This window comes from Alligator mississippiensis, chromosome 12, assembly GCF_030867095.1.
Source record: "Alligator mississippiensis isolate rAllMis1 chromosome 12, rAllMis1, whole genome shotgun sequence".
NCBI classification, from domain to species: domain Eukaryota; kingdom Metazoa; phylum Chordata; order Crocodylia; family Alligatoridae; genus Alligator; species Alligator mississippiensis.
Genome location: NC_081835.1, coordinates 32,215,775 through 32,237,757, shown reverse-complemented (window position 1 = coordinate 32,237,757; position 21,983 = coordinate 32,215,775). Strand labels below are relative to the sequence as shown.

The window sequence follows — 21,983 nt, the reverse complement described above, 5'->3', positions numbered from 1 at the left end:
ATGAATGCCAGATTAAGTCAATTAAAAGTAATTTAATCATGTCTGTACAACATAATATAGAACAGAAAAGAGAGGTTTTTGGCATGAATAAACAACTTAAGATTCAAAATTAGTTATTGTCCACTGCACACCATCTTTGGAAGAGTTGAAAAGATATACCGTATATCTCTCTCTTACAAAAAGACCTTTGAGAACAATCAATTCCAAATTTAAATGTTTTTTAAAGTAATATGTAAGATACACTGTGAAGATAATGAAAATTGTGTCTGTGTATATGAAATTAATTAATATTACATGATTATTAAACATGGTAGACAAATGTACACGTTGCAAACAGAATGCTATTGCACAGTTAAAAACTATCAGACTTGCACAAAGGAAATAATTTAAAGCTAAGCATGCAATCTTTTTTTTGCACTCCTTGCTTTGTGTTCTTAGGTACCATTAACAGAGATATAGCCACACTGATTCTCAAAATGAGAATCAACAGATCAGTAAATACTGAAAGTTAGATGATAGGCTACTGTAACTGTGTGCAGTCACTAGAGTGTTTGTTATTCTGAGATTATGGTATTCCAGAAAACAGTTTGCTCAGTAGCACCCAGGAACAACTATCACATTCCAGAATCCCAATGTGCTAGACACGATAGGGACACCCATACTCTACATATTAAAATAACCTAACATATAACCCTGATGACTGCCACTCAAACAAGAAACATTTCCATATTCTGTAATTCCAGGAAGGTCAATGTACTATCAATATAAGAGCATGGTGACAGAAACATCAGCAGTGAAACAGTTAATATATGCTTGCAGGAGTCCTTTACAGTGTTAGCACTGCAGGCAGCAAAGACTGCCTGTTGTATCTGTGAGCCAACTAATAGTCTCCTGCAGCAGCTGAACATAGAAAAATCTTTTAAATATCCTTTTTGCAGTCAGCACTCAACTGAACCCCACCCACTACAGCCTTGAATCTGGAATCTGATGTAATAAGATGCCTTTTTTTTTTTGTTTTAAAGTTCTTGCCCAAACTCATCATGCTACAAATCAAAACATGGGTTCTTGTACACAGCCAACTCCTTAAAGAAGCCCATGGGGGGTGGGGGGGGAAGGGGGAAATGAGTCACATCTGTAGTAAAAGTTAATGGCCGCAATTATAGCTTAGTTTCAGAATCCAAACAAGAGGTTCTTGAGTACTTGGACAAAATGAAAATGCCTTTAAACTTAAATGAATCCACAACTACTTGTTAGTTCCCTCTCCTTTCTCTTCAGTTTAGATTTTTCTGCCATAATACAAAACAATGGTTTAATGCAGGCAGAGGATAAGACTGCTAAATTTGGGGAAATTAGGTAAGTAGAGATTGCATGTGTTATTGATCATTAAAGATGTCACCATGCCACTTTTTGAAATCTGGCAAATGTATTTGGGCTAATACTTTCAACATTCCACCTTTCTAAATTTTCTCTGAAGTTATGCTGAATGTAGTATGTAGTCAAGCATGTATCCTGACTTGAATAAAAGTCAAGGAAGGGCTTAACTACAATCTTGAACAATATTACTTTGATTTGTAATGTTTTATTACTAAGCCCCTATCAAGATTCTTACAGGCTTAACTGTACCGTCTCATAAATCTATACCCCATTGGATCAAATGTTGTCATTATAATGAAGTTCAGTGTTATTTCAGATCAGGTTTCCAAACTCATAAATATCAATACAAAACTGCTCCTTAGGAGCAGCTAAATATGAAAACTTTCAGAATTCTTAACTGCACAGGAAGAAAAATAAATCAAATGATGGTGCCATCTCTAATAGGAAACAGACCAGAAATCTCACCACAGATTTTAGAAATTACACAGACATATTTTCAAAAGCTAAGTCAGTCATTTAACAACAAACAAGAACACACTATTTGAGCTCAATTTTAAAACCAAGCTGGCAGAGAAAAATGAAAGGAAATCCTGTTAGCTGGGTTGAAATACTTTGTTATAACTGTGGATTCTGCCAAATAATGTTTGGAAACAGTGTACTCTCTAAATAATGACCTTCATCCCAGATCTGAATTATTTTACTTCAACAGCAGGGTACAGACTAGCTTGTTATAGACAGGAATTGTGGGTTTTTCAAAGTAGCAAGGTTTGAACAGAAATCACAGTAATCATTCAATTATTACTCAAAAGGTTTTGGAATACCGATATCTCCTTTTATATTCTCAGAAATACTAGTCACTAGTTTGCATAAACATGGCAAGAAGAAGAAAAAAAAAAAAAAAAGAACAAAAATGCTTTACAAAAGGTACTGTGGATGAATGGGTGGGAAGCTTTAAATTACCAATTCAATGAAATGTGCGAGTTCCACCTTTATTTTTGCCAATACCATATATTGTGGAACGAACACTTAGAGGATAGGTAGATATATAAAAGTGAGAATCCATAAATGTTTTTAAGCCTCTACTAGCTCAAAGCTTTGCTAGGAAAAATTTAAGAGTACTTAAGAGAGTTTGGGAAGAAAAAGCCTTACATACAACCAATATTAGTTGACAAATTCAAATTCAGGTTCAGTTCAGGCCCTAAAACACATATGCTGTACTATTAAAATTACAGAGAGGCCAGAACCTTTCTGTACTATATTTAAAACATCTGTAATTAAGGAAACTAGTTTAGTGGTCAAAGGTAAACCAAGCAGGAATCGCTACTTGTTAAATATTAAATAAAACAGACATTTTTCTGAAGCACAGCATCAGTGTACTTAGTGCCTCCTGGTAGCAAATCTTTTACATCTTATGAAACTGAAATTGGATCAAGGTTGCTTTTAGAAGATACTATAAGCTTTCAAATTGATATAACCTTCATAAAGATTTCATGAATCACTTACAAGAAAAAAGCAGTTCTAAGCAAAAATTATTTTATTAATAATTAATTCTAAGCAATGAAAACCCAGTATCTCCTTGCTGAGCTCCTGAAGGAGTCATCTAGGTCTATCCAAATATAAATATTTATTCCATCCATTTATTACATTAAAGGTTATCATGTCAAGCAGTCAAAATTTAGGAAATGCCCAATGACAAACTTAATATGATCCCCTTCTATATGTGCATTGTGTTACATAATCAAACCCATTCCCTCCCCCTCTGCCTCCCCCACAAGACCCCTCTCATTCAGCACATTAGACTAAGAGTGATCTGGTGATGAATCACTAGTGTGTCAGGAAGGACGTTATTTGAAGGACCATTTTCTCCGACACTGGAAAGCATATAAAGAGTTACAGAGAACTGCAGGAAGAGAAAGCGTGATCAAGGTTTAAATCAGTGATTATCACCCAGGGTGCCATTCAATACTAGCATTGTTAGGTGTTGCTACCTGCCACTGGGTTATTGATTATAGCCGTCCATACTGGTCTAAGGAAACAGGCAGGCAAAGTCTTTGGGTAGATGCGATATCTTTTATTAAACCAACTGAGTAGTTGGAAAAAGGTTCTTCGCAAGCTTATGGGTGCAATCATCCTTCTTCAGGCATAGAAAGACTGCTATTCTGAGACTCCAATGGCGTGTCCACGCATGCAAGCACGTGCGCTTGCAGCAGCTCAAACAGAAGTGGTGCAAATTTAAGCCGAGGCATTTTGCCTCAGCGCATGTGCTCAGACATGCACTTTGCTGTGGGGCAAAATAACCCTGCCTGGCTCCTCCCAGATCTGCAGCCAACAGGAGCTAGAGCCCAGGGCCAGCACCTGTATGGTCCCCAGCAGTATAAAAAGCAGCCCTGTCTTGTCCCCATCAAGTAGCCCCATCAAGCTCAGGGCTACTCACTCTCAGGAGCTTCTGGGGCCCAGCCAATTGGTACCTGGGAACACTACCCCTTGTGCCAGCTGGACTGGTGAAGCAGTTGCTCCACGAGGTGAACTGTTGCTCTATTGTTTTTCCAGTCCAAAAACCAGTGAGGGCAAGAGCATTTTCTGAGGGGTGTTTTTAGTCTAACAAGGTTTAGAACCCCTGAATAGATAGCTGAATACTACTCTTGAGGACGAGATTCTATCCCGGCTTCTAGCCACAGCATTCCCGGTGAACTCATGCTTTTATTTAAAACTGAGCTTTACATGCAGCCTCCAGAAGAAACTTTACGGAACTTCACAGGCACCCCAGAAGAAAAAAAAAAGTGTGTGTATGGGGGTGGGGCACACAATGTGAGGTACTTGGAACAGATTTACATTAAGCTGGAGTGCTCATGACTGCGGGTTGACTGGATTGTGCTCCAACACATGAAGGATTACAAAATTCTTGGCACTGAGAATCCGAACATCCAAAAATTCACACATTTTATTTTGGCTGGAATTTTTCTCTGCCTCAATTTCCCAGCTGTAATGTGGGAATACCACCACCCAATTTCACAGGGATGTTTAGATAAATCCACTAATGTAATGTTCATGAAAAACACATGTTGTACTGAGAGCACCACAATAATCGGTACCACAAAAGGCTCTAACAAGGGGGCCTAGCAAGTCCAGGCCCAGGAGAGGTATATATGAGTGCAAAGAGCCTGGGAAACAAGCAGGAAGAATTGGAAGTCCTCACACAGTCAAAAAACTATGACATGATTAGAATAACAGAGACTTGGTGGAATAGCTCGCATGGTTGGACTACTATCATGGATGGGTACAAACTATTCAAGAAGGACAGGCAAGGGAGAAGAGGAGGAATAGCAGCATTTTATGTAAAAGAGCTGTATGACTGCTCAGAGCTCCACTACCAAACTGGAGATAGACCTGCTGAAAGTCTTTGGGTTAAGGATGTTATACACATAGACCTTTTTTACCTATTGCTTTTAATCTTATGTATTTTCTTGAGTTTTGCATTGTCTTAAGAAACTCCATTTTGTATTGCTCTGTAGCCTGACATAAGTGTTCAATCTTTGTACGCTGTATGTGTGAGAGAATGGATGAGAGTGTACCTGTGAAAAACCAAAGCATTTTGTGACTGGCTGAAGAATGCAGACAGACTGAAGACCACAAGAAGAAGAATCCATGCCAAGAACAATGGCAACCAACCTTCAAGGAATACAGCAAAAGCCCAGAGAATTGGGTGAATTGACAAGGCTATAAAAGATGGGGCGAGACATATTAATTTTGGGTCTCGTTCTGCATGTCATACTGGAGCATCGGTTCGTCTGACGAGATGGACCAGCAGGAGCCTGGCTCCTTACTTGTGATCATCTTGGCTGGCCACTATGTTGATCCAAGTACTGATAATGTAAACCAATGCAGAACAGAAATTGGGGTATAGATGTGGGGGGGGGGTGTATTAAGCGCTTAAAATCAATAAATGTGGCATCTTGCCTTATCCTCCCTTATAAGGTCTCACTCGCGATTTAAGAAATTGGCAATTTGTGTAACAAGGTCAGAGGGGGGAGCAAGAAGGGTAATGTCATGGTGGGCATCTACTATAGTCCCCCAGGCTAGGAGGATGAGGTAGATAAGGCTTTCATCAGACAACCAGTGAAAGTTTCCAGATCACAGGCCCTGGGTCTCATGAGGATCTTCAGTCACTCTGACATATGTTGGGAGGGCAATACAGCAGTGCACAGGCAATCTAGGAACTTTCTGGAGAGTGTTCCTAGTACAAGTGTTGGAGAGTAACTAGGGGCCATGCTCTTCTTGACTTGATGCTCACAAACAGGGAGGAATTGATGGGGATGTAGAAATGGATGGCACTCTGGGCAGCAGCGGCCATGAGATGATCCAGTTTAGGATCCTGACAAAAGGAAGAAAGGAGAGCAGCACAGTCTGGACCCCGGACTTAAAAAAAAAAAAAAAAAAAAAAAAATCACTTTGACTCCCTCAGGGAACTGATGGGCAGGGGTCCCTTGAAAGGCCAGTCTGAGAGGGAAAAGGAGTCCAGGAGAGCTGGTTGTATTTTAAAGAAACCTTGCTAAGGACACAGGAACAAACCATCTTAATGTGCAGGAAGAATAATAAGTATTGCAAGCAACCAGCTTGGCTTAGCAGAGAACTCTTCAGTGAACTTAAACACAAATAGGAAGCTTACAAGAAGTGGAAGCTTGGACAAATGACAAGAGAGGAGTACAAGTGAGTGTTACTTAGGCATGCAGGGATGAAATCAGGAAGGCCAAAGCAGCACAACTGGAGTTACAGATAGCAAGGGACATGAAGGGGTTTCTGCAAGAGGGGTTTCTGCAAGTATGTTAGCAACAAACAGAAGATCAGGGAAAGTGTGGGGTAGGCACCTACTGACAGATGATGAGGAAAAGGTTGAAGTCCTCAATGTCTTTTCCACCTTGGTCTTCACAGGCAAGGTCAGTTCCCAGACTACTGCACCAGGCAGCACAGTTTGGGGAGAGGGCAAGCAGCCCGCAGTGGTGAAAGAACAGGTTAGGGACTATTTAGAAAAGCTGGATGCAGAGAAGTCCATGGGACCAGAAGGGATGCATCTGAGGGTTTAAGGGAGTTGGCTGATGCGATTAGAGAGATGCTGGCCATTATCTCACGGCAAATGGGAGGTCCCAGACAATTGGAAAAGAGCAAATACAGTGCCCATCATTCAAAAAGGGAAGAGGGAAAATCCAGGGAACTACAGACCTATCAGCCTCACTTGGAAAAATGATGGAGCAGGTCCTCAAGGAATCCATTTCTAAGCACCTGGAGAAGGAAGTGATCAGGAACAGTCAGCATGGATTCACCAAAGGCAAGTCATACCTGACCAAACTGATTGCCTTCTATGACGAGATCACTAGCTCTATGGATGTGGGGACACCAGTGGACCCTATGTACATGGCTTGAGCAAGGCCTTTGATACCATCTCCCATAGCATTCTTGCAAGCAAAGGAATTGTGTTGGATGGACTGTAAGGTGGTCGGAAAGCTGGCTGGATCATCAGGCTCAATAGCTCGAGGTCTAGTTGGCAGCCACTATCAACTGGAGTGCCACAGGGGCCAGTCCTGGGGCCAGTTTTGTTCAGTATTTTCATTAACGATCTGGAAGATGGGATGGAGTGTACTCTCAGCAAGTTTGCATATGACACCAAGCTGGGGGGAGGGTAGTAGATATGCTGGAAGGTAGGGCTAGGATTTAGAGTGACCTAGACAAATTGGAAGATTGGGCCAAAGGAAATCTCATGAGGTTCGTAAGGGCATGTGCGTATGGAAGAGTCTCATGCACTGACCGCTGCAGACTTGGGACCAACTGGCTAAGCAGCAGCTCTGCAGAAAAGGACTTAGGGTTTACAATGGATAACAAACTGGATACGAGTCAACTGTGTGCCCTTATTGCCAGGAAGGCTAACAGCATGCTGGGCTGCATTAGTAGAAGCATTGCCAGCAGATCAAGGGAAATAATTAATTCCCTCTATTCTGCACATGTGATGCCACATCTAGAGTATTGTGTGAGAGCAACAAAAATAGTTAGGGGGTTGGGGCACATGACTTATGAGGAGAAGCTGAGGCCTATTCAGTCTGCAGAAGAGAAGACTGAGGGGGGATTTAGTAGCAGCCTTCAACTACCTGAAGGGTGGTTCCAAAGAAGATAGAATTTCTGTTCTCAGTGGCAGCAGATAACAGAACAAGGAGCAATGGTCTCAAGTTGCAGCAAAGAAGGCATAAGCTGGATATTAGGAAAAACTCTAACTAGGAGGGCGGTGAAGCACTGGAACAGGTTTCCTAGAGAGGTGGTGGAATTTCCATCCTTGGAGGTTTTCAAGGCCCAGCTCAGCAAAGCCCTGGCTGGAATAATCTAGTTGGAAACAGCTTTGAACAGGGGCTGGACCAGATGACCTTCTGAGGTGCCTTCCAACCCTAATTTTCTATGATTCTGGATTCCCAGGTCAGTGTGAGTGCCTGGGTAGACTGCAGGATGGGGACTGGGGACCTACCTGGTTATGGACCCCACTATTGGATTAATCAGCAGGATCAAGACCCTTCGATTTCTGGCACAGTCTTCTCTAACAATTTAACTGATTCTTAGATTTATTCCCTGGTTCTGAAAGGGAATAAGCTCTATGGACCCTGACATTCATCATAAAGCATGGTGGGATACAATCCTCGGTCTCAACCATGGCTGGGATTAGATCCCAATTGCCCCTTACTTGCTGGTACCTGCACCAGCAAAATGACACCAATCATCTGGTTGTCAACAGGGGTTGGGACTCAAACCCAATAGTGTCTTAAATGTAAGATGTCAGAGGCCTAATGACTTCAGGCCTTTCTGACCATGTCTCCCAGCTCCTGGCCTTCTTCCCCCTCTAATGCTATATAATTACTCAGTCTCTTTCTCCTCTTCTCCCTCAAACTAGCTGTAGAGGTTACTTCCTGCTCCTGTTCTATTGTTTGCACCAGTTCCTATTCCTTCAAATCAGGTGACTTCCTCCATTTCACTGCCTGGTCAATGGCAGGAGGAGAATTGAGAGCACAAGATATAGTTTCCTTTCTCACAGTTCTGTGCTCATCAGTGCTAGGAATATTGTGAAGAAAAATTGCACAGAGGTCTGGTCAGCATCTGTATCCCTAGGACAGAGCACATCCAGTACAATTGTCAGTGTATTTAGATATTAAATTAGCATGCTGTGACAGGTGCCCACTCTGGGCCGCCCTTAACGTGGCCCACACCTGTTCCTGGGGCAACCACCCGCCTACTCGCCTGCCATGCCTTGTTCTTGATTAATTAATTAGTATTAATTGACAAGGCTATAAAAGATGGGGCGAGACATATTTATTTTGGGTCTCGTTCTGCATGTCATACTGGAGGCTGCCCTTATACTGCCCCGCCGCTAGGGGGCGATGTCTGCGGCTCCGTTTCCTCCCCTACACTGCAGTCCACACCTTGCCGATGGAATCACCATTGTCTCAATTCTATCCCTCCTTGGCCCCTTCCTGTTCTCCCTGGGCCTTCCTTCTCCGTGCTCACTCTTGGACTCTCAAATGATGCTGCCCCCTCTCTGGGGCTCGCCGTGCCCACACTTGGGCTTCCCGATAATGCTGCCCCCTCTCTGGGGCTCGCTGCGCCCACACTTGGGCTTCCCGATAATGCTGCCCCCTCTCTGGGGCTCGCTGCGCCCACACTTGGGCTTCCCGATAATGCTGCCCCCTCTCTGGGGCTCGCCACGCCCACACTTGGGCTTCCCGATAATGCTGCCCCATCTCTGGGGCTCGCCACGCCCGCACTGGGGCTTCTCAATAGTGCCCCCCTCTGGGAGCTGGGGTCTATGTACCCCTTATGCTGCACCCCTACCTGGGCACTGGGGTCCTCACACTCCGCTGTCAGTCCCCTATGAGGCCTCCTCCAACCCCTAATAGCCTCACCCAAACCACCGGTCATAACAACAACAACGCAAAACACAAGCCTCTAGGCTATAACATAACTTAGAGCTGCTCGGCTAAAACAACATTGCTCAACTCAGGTCAAGCTATACCTGCAGTTCAGCTTCTCCTCACATCCTGCCTTAGGGAGCTCCTGCCTCTCTGGCTGCTGGCAGGGAACTGCCTCAGGCCTCTGCTCCTTTATAAGGGCCAGGCCTTGCCCCTTTCAGTCAGCTGACCTCCTGGTTGCCCTGGCAACCTCCAGCTGGGCTCCTTATTGCTTGCTAGGGCTCTCTCCCTGGCAGTTTTCCCCTCTCTAGGAACAGGGCACCTCCGTGCTCTGTGACACATGCTAACTCAATTTTTAGAAGTTCAGTTTGGGGGAATGGCAAAAGATGCCTTCATGACCCCACTGTGACCCCCTGCCAGATTTTTCATGAAGTGATAGAGCTTCTCAAGTAGATGGCTGTAAAAAAAGGAGATGTGTGTTAAACAAAATGCTCTCCCTGTGGTAAAATCTCTGACATGACCCAACCATAGGGGTTAAAACTTTCCAAATTCACAACTTCGCAAAATATGAAAATTTTTAGCCTCATTTGTTAAAATTTAGCAAAGTTACAAGCCATATAGTGTCAAACAACATTAGCTATATAGGCAGGTCTGCCTATGGAAATTCTCTCTTCCCTTATTCGCACTGAAGCACAAGTTGAAAAGTTTGCTCACAAAGTAGATTCAGTAACAATACAATAGTTTTTCTGTGACATACTTCTATAGGAGGGCAGGTTTGAGACCTCAACCTATGACAAGTAACTGGCTTTAAAAAGGTAGTTAAAAGCCTGGATCCTTTTCAAACAGTGCTGCATCTGGAAGGCTCATATCTCTGCATACTTTCAGGTGGACCAGTAGCCATAACACAAAAAAGGCTGTGGACAGGCATTACATTTGCATCAGGTAACGCACCCTTTTCCTGATGCAAAAAAGTAAGTGCACAAGCATTCAAATGGTTTCTGGTGGGAAAAAAGTGATTCTATCACAAACTGGCAGCTCTTTCAGGGCATTTATACACATACTCTTCTGTCCTGCGACACACTGGAGATCCACTGCTTCGGAGCAGACTTGATTGAGTCCGCTCTGCACATGAGCTGAGGCGAACTGTGCTGTGCCACATGCAGTTGTATAATAGTGAAATGTGCGTCAGTGCACAGAAAATGGCAGTGGTGCACTTTTGAACTAAAGCACCTCTGATGTGTTACAGTTCAAAAGCATGCCACCACCATTTTCTCAGTGCTGATATGCATTTTGCCACTTATACAACTGCAAGCATCGCAGCACTGGGTGCTTTTCAAGGTGCCTGGCGCTGAAGCGCTTGCATGTGTAAAAATGCCCTCAGAGAGCACTGGAGAACAGTCTTCACCAGAGAGCAGTTTCCTAGAGACATGTGTAATGGTGGTACACTTACACATGGAACAGTAGGGGTCCCTAGAACCCCCAGTATCTCACATTCCAATGTTCTCCCTCCCCTGATCCACCAGGGTGGGAGGAAGGGAGAGGGGCTGGCTCCCTGACAGCCCACCTAGTGACTGTCAGGGTGCCCAGAACCATTGCCCCTACCCAGTCTCATATCAATGGCAGCAGGTAGCAATCACAGCCTCCAGGGGCTGTCCCCTGCCCAGGCCTGCTGATCAGCTGATTGGCACAACCAGTTAGGGGAGAGCCATTTTACAGTGAACAGCATTACCACCACAACTGTCCCGGGAGTGGGAGGAAGGCACGAGCACCCTCAGGAGGCTTCAGGTGCCTCTACACTAATGCTCGTAGTATGGGGTGTAAGCAGGAAGAACTATGCCTCCTGATTGCAAGTAAGAACCCAGACTTAGTAGGGCTCACAGAAACCTGGTGGGACCCTACCTATGACTGGGCGGTGGGCATTCAGGGGTACACCCTATATAGAAGAGACAGGACAGAGAGGAAAGGTGGGGGGGTTGCGCCAGGTCTGACCACTTGTGTAGGTTCCTGGCTGTATTACAGAACCTCCAGGAAGTGCACAGCTCCACTAGGGGTAACGCCTTGCTGGACCTGGTCCTGGCCATGGGGGATGACCTGGTGAGGGGACTGCAGGTCCTTGACCACCTGGGCAATAGCGATCATCACCTGCTGAATTTCACTATCCAACGCAGGGCATCTAGGGCTCATACCAAGGCTAAAGCCCTTGACTTCAGAAGGGCCAACTTCAATGAGCTTAGGAGACTAGTGGGGAAGGCACTAAGGGCCCAGAAGGTAGGGGAGATGGGAGCCCACGAGGGATGGTTGTACCTTAAGGGGGTGATCCTCCAAGCCCAAAAGATAACAGTCCCTGAGAAAAGCAAGGGGAGCAAGAGTGCTCAGAAACCCCCTTGGCTCAGCAAGGGCATTCAGCAATGCCTGAGGACTAAAAGGGACGCGTACAACCAGTGGAAGGGAGGAGCTATCACCAAGGAGGAGTACGGCCCAGGAGTGTAAGAGGGCTATTAGGAAGGCCAAGGCAGAGATGGAACTCAGGCTAGCGTCCAGGATTAAGGACAACAAAAAATCCTTTTTCAAGTACATTGGGAGCAAGAAGAGGGCACTAGGCAATGTACGGCCCCTGCAAGACACAAACAGTAATCTGGTGGCCACGCCAGACAAGAAAGCTGATATTTTTAACAGTTTCTTTGTCTCTGTTTTCCTGAACAGGGACCAGGATATCCCACCTACCAGAGGTAGGGACAATCTTGGGGACAGCTCTATCAAGCCTTCAGTCAGTGCAGATGTAGTTAGGGATCTTTTGGAAGGGCTAGACATTTTTAAATCTGCAGGTCCAGATGCCCTCCACCCAAGGGTGTTGAGGGAGCTGGCAGGGGTCATCGCGGAGCCTTTGGCCCAGCTGTATGAGCATTCGTGGTCATCTGGCCAGGTGCCGGGGGACTGGAAACTGGCTAATGTGGTCCCTATTTTTAAGAAGGGGAGGAAGGAGGAACCAAGTAATTATAGGTCTGTAAGCCTCACCTCGGTGCTTAGGAAGCTCTTGGAGAGGATCATCAAGGAGCATATCTGTGGGGGGCCTGCAGGGGAGATCATGCTCAGGGGAATCAGCATGGGTTCACCAAAGGCAGGTCCTGCCAGACCAACCTAATTGCCTTTTACGACCAAGTAACTAAATCCTTGGATGATGGTGTCACCGTGGACATAGTCTTTCTAGACTTTAAGAAGGCCTTTGACACTGTCTCTCACCGCATCCTCATCAATAAATTAAGTGACTGCGGCATTGATGCCTGCACAGTTGCATGGGTAAAAACTGGCTGATGGGGCGCACCCAGAGAGTAGTGGTGGACGGGTTGTACTCAACCTGGTGAGATGTGAACAGTGGGGTACCCCAGGGCTCGGTCCTCAGGCCCACATTATTTAACATCTTCATCAGTGACTTGGACGAGGGGGTGGAAAGCACACTGTCCAATTTTGCTGATGACACTAAGATGTGGGGTGAGGTGGACACACTTGAATGGAGAGAAAGGCTGCAACTAGATTTAGACAGACTACAAAAGTGGGCAGATGAGAATAGAATTGGGTTCAACGCAGACAAATGCAGGGTGCTACACCTTGGGAGAAGGAATCCACAGCATACATACAGGCAACACCTGGGGTGAAGAGGAACAATGGTCATAAGCTGATGGAAAATAGGTTTAGGTTAGAGATCAGAAGGCAATATTTTACAGTTAGGGTGGCCAAAATCTGGAACCAACTTCCCAGTGAAGTGGTCCTCGCCCCTACTTTGGGCAAATTCAAGAGGAGGTTGGACAATCACCTGTCTGGGGTCTTGTGAACCCAGCATTCATTCCTGCCTGTGGCAGGGGGTCAGGCTAGGTGATCTGTTCAGGTCCCTCCTGACCCTAGCTACTATGAAACTGAAACCCTCCCCCATGCAGGGACCTCAAGAATAGGTGCTTGGGAGGCAAAAGCACAAGTTCATAAAAATTAGGAGCTGGATGGGACCTCACAAGATCATCAGGTTCAGCTCCCTTGCTCTTAGGCAGGAAAGACTGCTAGGGGCAGAGGACCCCAGGAAGGTGTGTGTCAATTGTCTTTTGAAGATCTCCAGGATAGGTGACTGTACCTCCTCTGGGGGTTCCAGACTGTGGACACTAACTGTAAAGAAGTTTTTCCTTATATCCAATCTGAAACATTCTTTTAGCAGTTTATGTCCATTATTTCTGGTCTTCCTGGGGTGCCTTGGTGAACAGATGCTCTCTCAGCTTCTGATGTTCACCCCTTATATATTTATAGGCTGCCACCAAGTCCCCACTAAGTCTTCTGCTATGCAGGCTGAACAGTCCCATGTCCTTCAGCCTTTCCTCATATGATTTGTTCTCCAGACAGACCTCTAATTATTCATGTGGCCCTCCTTTGGACCCTTTCAAGCTTCTCCACATCCTTTTTGAAGTGCAGCATCCAGAACTGGACACAGTACTCCAACTGCAGCCTCACCAATGCTGAGTACAGTGGGAGGATGACATCCTTAGTCTTGCTTAAGATGCACTGGTTGATGCATGGGAGTGTACTGGTCACTCTCCTGGCTATAGCATCACACTGGTAGCTCATGTTTATTCTGTGATTGCTCATGACCCCCAGTTCTCTTTCAGTTGTGTTGCTAGCTAGTGCAGCACCAACCAGTCTATCAGTATGTTGCAGATTATTTCTCTCCAGATCACTTTATATTTCTCAGTGTTAAACATCATTAGGTTTTGATTCGCCCACCTTACAAGCCTGTCCAGGTCAGCCTGTATCCTCAGCCCATCCTCCAGTGTGACCGCACTCGCCCACAACTTGGTGTCATCCATGAACATTGCCAGTACGTTTTTCACACCCATATCCAAATCACTGATGGATATGTTGAAAAGTACTGGTCTGAGTACTGAACCCTGAGGGACACCACTGGTCACCTTTCGCCATGTTGATTCAGTTCCATCTATTAATACTCTCTGGATCTGACCTTGGAGCCAGTTTCCTAGCCACCAGACTGTTAAGTTGTTGAGGCCACAATTTCCCAATTTTACTATGAGGACATCATGGGAGACCAAGTCAAAGGCCTTTTTAAAATCCAATCAGGACTCCTAGTAGAGATGATATCTTTTATTAGACCAACAAGATTTTTGCAAAAAAAATTTTTTAATTGCCAGCTTTCAGGCACAAGCACCTTTCATCAGGCATTGGAGAAAAGATTGTAAAGGTTCTCCCAGGTAGAAAAGAAAGCTCATGTTTCATAGGATTTCACAGGGGAGTCAATATATGATTTTTTAATTTTTTAAAATGATAATGAATTTTTTAAAATCCAACTATACGACATCAGCCTCATCTTCCTTATCCAGGTGGCAAGTTACCTGAGACTGTAGGAGATGAGGCTGGTCAAGCAGAACTTGCCAGCAATGAAGCCATGTTGGCCATCTTTTAAAATACTGCCTTCTGTTAGCCTATCACTGATGGATTCTTCAATTTCTTCAAATTAACAAGGAAAGATGGGCAATAGGCTCACTACCTTCCTTTCCTATAATGCAACACAACTATAAAACTGATTTTAAAAGAACCAGATCAGCATTCAGGACACAACTGTTTCTACTTCCATAGTTATTTTAGTCAAACTACTAGGGGCCCCAAACACTATTAAAACATTACTTTCTAAAAGGCAATAGGCATAAACTTGAGTATAAAGTGTGAATTGAAGATGATGAGCAGCTCTGGAATGTCATCTCATCCTTGTGTGGTCTGGATAAAGGGTCTTGAAGTTAGGTGCATGTGTAAGAAATTTCTTGAGGCCTGCACCATGACTTCTTCCGAGCTGCATTTGAGAGACAGGACATGTAGGAGTCACCTATTACTTTGTTTTAAAACTTCCTCTTAAAAAACATGCTTACCAGCTGCATAATCTCCAAAATACCTAGCAATGAATTTGCCTTCACTTAATGAAGGCCCAGCTCACCCTATTACTTGTATGGCTCAGTACCAGCTCAGACTCCAGTCTTTTACTTGAACTGAACTGAGGTAATCAGCTTTTAAAAAAAACTGAAGAGATGTGGGGCTTCAGCTGTGATGCAGGTTCAACAAGAGATTCTGGTAGGGGAATTCACAGACTTTTCCATAGCCAGCCCATTATTTCTCCTCTTTCTTCATCCTCAGTCAGGCAGCCTCTCCCCTTCTCCTTGCCAAATCCTAGCTTTTAATTTGATCAAACGAAACTAGGTTCTCTCTTACGTGTCTTTCTAAAGCTCTTAGTTCTTTTGACAAACTGGTTCCTTTTATGTAAAAGCACTGAAGCTCACCACCTACAAGTCCACTTGAAATGATGAGTTTTGTCTTCAATTTACATTTGACCAGCTTAAAAAATATCTGACTTGTCAAAGATTCATTTGCATGTAGCCTACATTTTGATCAGTAGATGCTTAATCATTTTTACAGAAGAAATTCTCCTCTCTGGTCCACAAAACAGATCTCTTTACTCATTCTACTCTTTCTCCACCTGTACAACTCCCAAGGGAATTCTAAAGAAATCATATTCCTACGGGCGTTCTGTGAAGAAAGAGAGCAGAACACGAGTCTAAATCAGCCAACGTGACAAACAGCAAGCAGTATTCTGACTAAATACATAAATAAAATCAGGTAGCCACCTGCTTTTGTCTTTCTTATGATTTTGCAGGAGTTTCAAAAATCATAGAAGCGATAACTAGTCAAAGCTTCCAGCCGCTTCCAACACTTTCACAAGACCAGAAAAAGAGTCTATACTTTGAAGTTCTGTGACAACAAGCTTAAGTCAGAGTCATATTCTCTGAAACCAAAGGCTTACTTGTATAAAATAGCACATGTTCTTACCAGCTGTTAGAATGGTTTTAGCACTCTGCACTAAACTGGAAGACCTCACAATTCCTGAAATGCCTACAGAAGAGATAAAAGATATAAAAACACAGATGTTATCCATTTCAATCTGTAACTAACAAAATGCATGCACGCAAACACACATACGTTACATTTTTCTGTTTAACAATGAAGTCAGACTTGAAGTAAAACTTACCATTATCCTAATAAAACATGCCTATTTTTATTTTGCTTTGACATGTAGACTCAAACTTATTCTGCATTTTTTCTTCATTTTTATTTATATTTTTTAAAATTTTATACGTGACATAAACATTGCTTTTCAATGTAAGCAATGCCAAGTTGGTAGCAGTTAGAGCTCAATCCAATTAATTAATTTAATATTTCTCCCTTATGCCTGAACCCAATTGACCATTCAGTGGTGATTACCAATTATATTTTTCTATCACTCAAGGCTTTGCTATTATGCGTTAATTACTGGGCTTATTAACTGCACTATCTATATTTTTGCATTTTCTTTGTTAGATAACTGTGGCCATGTTATAGCTCTTGTTGCCCTGCATTCAAATCTCATCACTTAATTTACAAGCTTTTTGTGAAGATCCATCTACTACTATAGATTTTAGAGTGACTAACAATGGGCATGTCCACACATTCAAGCGCGTGCACTTGCAGCAGCTCAAATAGAAGTGGTGCAAATTTGAGCCGGGGCTTTTTGCCTCATCACACATGCACTTTGTTGTGGAGCAAATTGTGCCACTTGGGGCAAAATAACCGTGCCTAGCTCCTCTCAGATTTGCAGCCAGGGGGAGCTAGAGCCCAAGGTCAGCACCTATGCTGGCCCTAACAGTATAAAAACTTGCCCTGGCCAGCAGCTCAGGGCTACTTGCCCTCAGGAGCTTCTGAGGCCCAGCAGCTTGGTACCTGGGGACGCCAGACCCTTGTGTCAGCTAGACTGCTGAAGCAGCATCCCAAATTCACTTTTTAAAATACCCCCAAATCCACATTCTTCCACAATTAGAACAAGAGAGAGAGAGGACTATTCAAATGGGCAATGTTTTATTGCTATATTTACAATGTTAGATTTTTGGAAGCCTACCAGTGTCTCTAGCATCATAATAAAATAAATTTTAAATATCTATATTTTTCAATGCTTGCTTTTGGTTTCTTTATCACATGGTGGGTGTGTAATGGGGGGGATGTGGGTGGGTGTCTGGAGGGATGCGAGTCAGTATGTGGGCAGGTGTGGGGGGACTGTGGGTGTGGGGGCTGCTTAGGACGGGTGGGTCCCCTGCATGAATTATGTGTGCCCCAGTGGTCGGTGACCACCCGCAGATGCTGCCAGCATTGTCAATGGTGGCCAGTGGCAATCACTGACTGCCCACAGACACCAATGGTGCCTGACAGTGTTGGCGGCACTTTTTCTGAGGGGGTGCACCCCCTACGTGTCGCCAATGGTTGCCATGAGCTTCCCCACATAGCACATGGGGGCTGTAGCCCCAGGGGCTACAGTTCCCCCCCAGCCCCCTGCTGGTTTCCATCCCCCCTCTGGAGGCTGGAGGAGCAGGAAAACAAGCAGGAAGCTGGAGAGAATAGGAGAATGAGCAGGAGGCTCATTCCCCCCCCACCCCTACCTCCATTAGTTTCCCTAGCTCCCCGTTTGTTCCCCGCGCCCACCCACACTCACCGACAGTAGCAGAGTATACACATCATAGTTAAAAGGTACAATCTCAAAGTTAGGACTTCCTAAGCTTCTAAAGGCTGGAAGCTATAGGAGGAGAGGAGCAGGGAACAGATCAGTCTGGATACACCATGCTAAAATATTCTCCCCCTTAGCAACTGCCCTCTGCCACAGAGATACATGATATTGGGCCAGATGGACCTGTAGTTTCACACAATATGGCACTTCTTATGTTCTTATCCATTAACTTGCAAATGCAACTAAACCTTGATCTGCAGGAACAACTTGTGAAAGCGAAATGTTCATTCTTTTTGCCCCAAGTCAGCAAGCAAGAGGGCACAGCAGCCCCCCTGGCTCTCCAGGGACCTAGCAGACCTCCTGAGGCTAAAAAGAAAGGCCTACAAAGGATGGGAGTCACCTCCAAGGAGGATTATTCTGCACTGGTCCGGTCCTGTAGGGAGCAGACCAGGAAAGCCAAGGCTGCAACTGAACTCCAGCTAGCTTTGAGCATCAAGGACAATAAAAAGTCCTTTTTCAGATATGTGGGGAGCCGGAGGAAAAGCAGGGGCAACGTTGGACCCCTGCTGAACCAGAAGGGGCAACTGACAACTGACGCCCAGGAAAAAGCCAACCTATTAAATAGGTACTTTGCGTCGGTCTTTCATCAGCCCCATGGGACGCCTGTGCCTGCTACAGGGCCGGGAAGTCCGGGTGAGGGTGATCCCCTGCCCTCCATTAATGCTGACTTTGTGAAGGAACATCTTGAGAAGCTGGATACCTTCAAGTCAGCCGGCCCTGACAATCTTCACCCCAGGGTACTCAAGGAGCTGGCGAGCATCATAGCCCAGCCTCTAGCGCGGATCTTTGAAAACTCTTGGCGCTCTGGTGTAGTGCCCGAAGACTGGAAGAAGGCCAACGTGGTGCCTATCTTCAAGAAAGGGAGGAAAGTGGATCCGGCTAACTATAGGCCCACCAGCCTGACTTCTATCCCGGGGAAGATCTTAGAAAAGTTTATTAAGGAGGCCATCCTTAATGGACTGGCCGACGCCAACATCTTAAGGGATAGCTAGCACGGGTTTGTTGCGGGTAGGTCTTGCTTGACCAATCTCATTTCCTTCTACGACCAGGTGACCTATCACCTGGACAAGGGAGATGAGATTGATGTCATATATCTTGACTTCAAAAAAGCCTTCGATCTGGTGTCCCATGATCGTCTCTTGGAGAAACTGGCCAATTGTCGCCTTGGGTCCCCCACGATCCACTGGCTGGAAAATTGGCTCCGGGGTCGGACCCAGAGGGTAGTAATTGATGGAAGTCACTCATCGTGGTGTCCTGTGACCAGTGGGGTCCCCCAGGGCTCTGTCCTTGGACCCATACTGTTCAACATCTTCATTAACGATGTGGACACTGGAGTCAGAAGCGGACTAGCCAAGTTCGCCGATGACACCAAACTTTGGGGCAAAGCATCCTCGCCAGAAGACAGGCGGGTGATCCAGGCTGACCTGGACAGGCTCAGCAAGCAGGCGGATGAGAATCTGATGGTGTTCAACGCCGATAAATGCAAGGTTCTCCACCTTGGGAAGAAAAACCCGCAGCATCCTTATAGGCTCGGCAGTGCTATGTTGGTTAGCACTATGGAAGAAAGAGACTTGGGGGTCATCATTGACCACAAGATGAACATGAGCCTGCAATGCGATGCTGCGGCTAGTAAAGCAACCAAAACGCTGGCTTGCATCCATAGATGCTTCTCAAGCAAATCCCGGGACGTCATTCTCCCCCTGTACTCGGCCTTAGTGAGGCCGCAGCTGGAGTACTGCGTCCAGTTTTGGGCTCCACAATTCAAAAAGGATGTGGAGAAGCTTGAGAGAGTCCAGAGAAGAGCCACGCGCATGATCAGGGGTCAGGGAAGCAGACCCTACGATGACAGGCTGAGAGCCCTGGGGCTCTTTAGCCTGAAAAAGCGCAGGCTCAGGGGTGATCTGATGGCCACCTACAAGTTTATCAGGGGTGATCACCAGTATCTAGGGGAACGTTTGTTCACCAGAGCGTCCCAAGGGATGACGAGGACGAATGGTCACAAACTACTACAAGATCGTTTCAGGCTGGACATAAGGAAGAATTTCTTTACTGTCCGAGCCCCCAAGGTCTGGAACAGCCTGCCACCGGAGGTTGTTCAAGCGCCTTCATTGAACACCTTCAAGATGAAACTGGATGCTTATCTTGCTGGGATCCTATGACCCCAGCTGACGTCCTGCCCTTTGGGCGGGGGGCTGGACTCGATGATCTTCCGAGGTCCCTTCCAGCCCTAATGTCTATGAAATCTATGAAAGTCTGATCTCCGCAAGGCACCCCACATGCATATTTATTAAATTGTATAGTGAGAATTCTGCCACTTACTAGAATTTCTCCTCCAACTCCAAATTAATTCTGCAGTACAAAGCACCTCTACATAGCACTGATGTGATACAGTATTTAGTTTAAGTCCTAGATCTGTTCTGCCAGGCTAGGCAGTCCTACGAATTTCAAGGAACCAGAAATAAAGATAGATGTTCTAATTAAACTAACTCAATTTCATTTTAGATTTTGAAAGAGGGGCTTTATACGTTTTCATTCAAATAAATAGATACCAGTTAATAAGGTTTCATAGAACCTGTCTCTATATCCAATTATATCCAAAACATCTAAAGATCAAGTCTTTTTCTTCCCTTCAAGTTGTTAGGCTATAGTCTATCAGAACTTAAGTGGCACATACTTAGCCGTGGAAGGATTCAATTTTTATCAGTAAAAGTTGATTTTCAACTCACGTGCACAGACAATGGAAAATATTTCCATTGTTAATAACCAAAAAAGGGGGGAACAGAAGGGAGTCACAGGCTGGAGTACAGTGGTCCAATCTCTTTAAAAAAAGAAAACAGCCTGTGGCTTAATGACTCATCAATAAACAGTTAGCTGCTTCTTCACGGGTGCTGGAAGTAGGCTGGAGAAAGATAACAAGCTACTTAAGTTCTGTTTTTTTCATGGTCTTTTTGTTGTTTTCTTTGCCATTGCAGGGGTAGAAGATCTTTATGTTGTTAATTTAAAATAAAAGATTGAAATAAATGCTTAAAAATGAACATAAATTATTAAAAAAAAAATAAAAAAAATCAAATTCTGCCAAGCCTACACATACTATAACAACATTTATTCTTAAATAAACCATGTCTTGAAAAAGAATCTACATGTTAATCTATAAACATACCCTGGCGTACCACTAATCCACAGTCAGGGTCATGGGCAACTTGCAGTAAAATCTCTTCCACATCTCGGTTCTTGCCAGGAGGGTCTACAAGAGCAGTTAACTTTTGTTGCAGCGTCCTGGGCAAAGCCATTAATTGTGTGAATTGACCTTCTGGACTTTTATCAATCTGAACATTATAAAAAATAAGACAGTGCAAACTGTGAACTCAATCATCTTTAGGGGGAGGGGGAGCAGTAAACAAAATGATTACTCTTTAAAGCAAGCACGGGTTTGGGCTATCGCTGGTCCCTGACAAAATTACCTAACATTACCTATCTTTGCAAAAACTGAATGCCATCTATTTTACACACAACAGTAATAAAATTCCCCCAAACCCTTCTAATATGCTCTCTCAGGCTTGAACATGAAAGACAACCTAGCAGGACTTACTGTGTTACCCAAATAGCATCAAAACTACACGTACACATTCTGCAGTAAAAATAACCAAGTTACTTTTTAACAAACAAACAAACAAACAAACAAACAAACAAACAAACAAACAAAATATAGTATCAAAGATCATGGAACACACTATTCCATATTCCATTCCAGCTACTTAATCTCCTTCCTGACTTCAGTCTAAAATGGCTAACCACCTCTCTGTTCAATATTTAATATGTCAAGTACATTCAAGGGTCATGATTTTTCTTAATGTTGTATACAGAATATGTATGTTATGGGATTCTCCTTTTATATATTAATTTACATTCAAACTTGGTCAGAAATGCTCTCTGGCCTTCCTTAAACTTTGACCATGTTCAGTTTATTTGATATACAGGAGGTATTTTGACTACCACTCCCTTGGCTCCGTGTTTTTCAACATATGCCAAAACATCTTTGATCA

The 21,983-nt window shown here is 44.4% G+C and overlaps 1 protein-coding gene across 5 annotated transcripts in view; it reads right to left on the bottom strand.

The window, feature by feature from the left end:
• Positions 1–21,983, bottom strand: part of TAMM41 (TAM41 mitochondrial translocator assembly and maintenance homolog) — a 60,566-nt gene that overhangs the window by 2,694 nt on the left and 35,889 nt on the right. For 4 of the 5 annotated variants that reach the window (XM_019496004.2, XM_019495961.2, XM_059715936.1 and 1 more), the window contains 2 exons: positions 21,101–21,266; positions 16,179–16,241 (listed from right to left, as the gene is read on the bottom strand). In XM_019496004.2, coding sequence (XP_019351549.1) covers positions 16,179–16,241; positions 21,101–21,266 — 229 coding nt within the window. Of the gene's footprint in view, positions 1–12; positions 15,151–16,178; positions 16,242–21,100; positions 21,267–21,983 lie in introns of those variants that run through there. The other variant, XM_019496058.2, reaches the window with a different exon arrangement.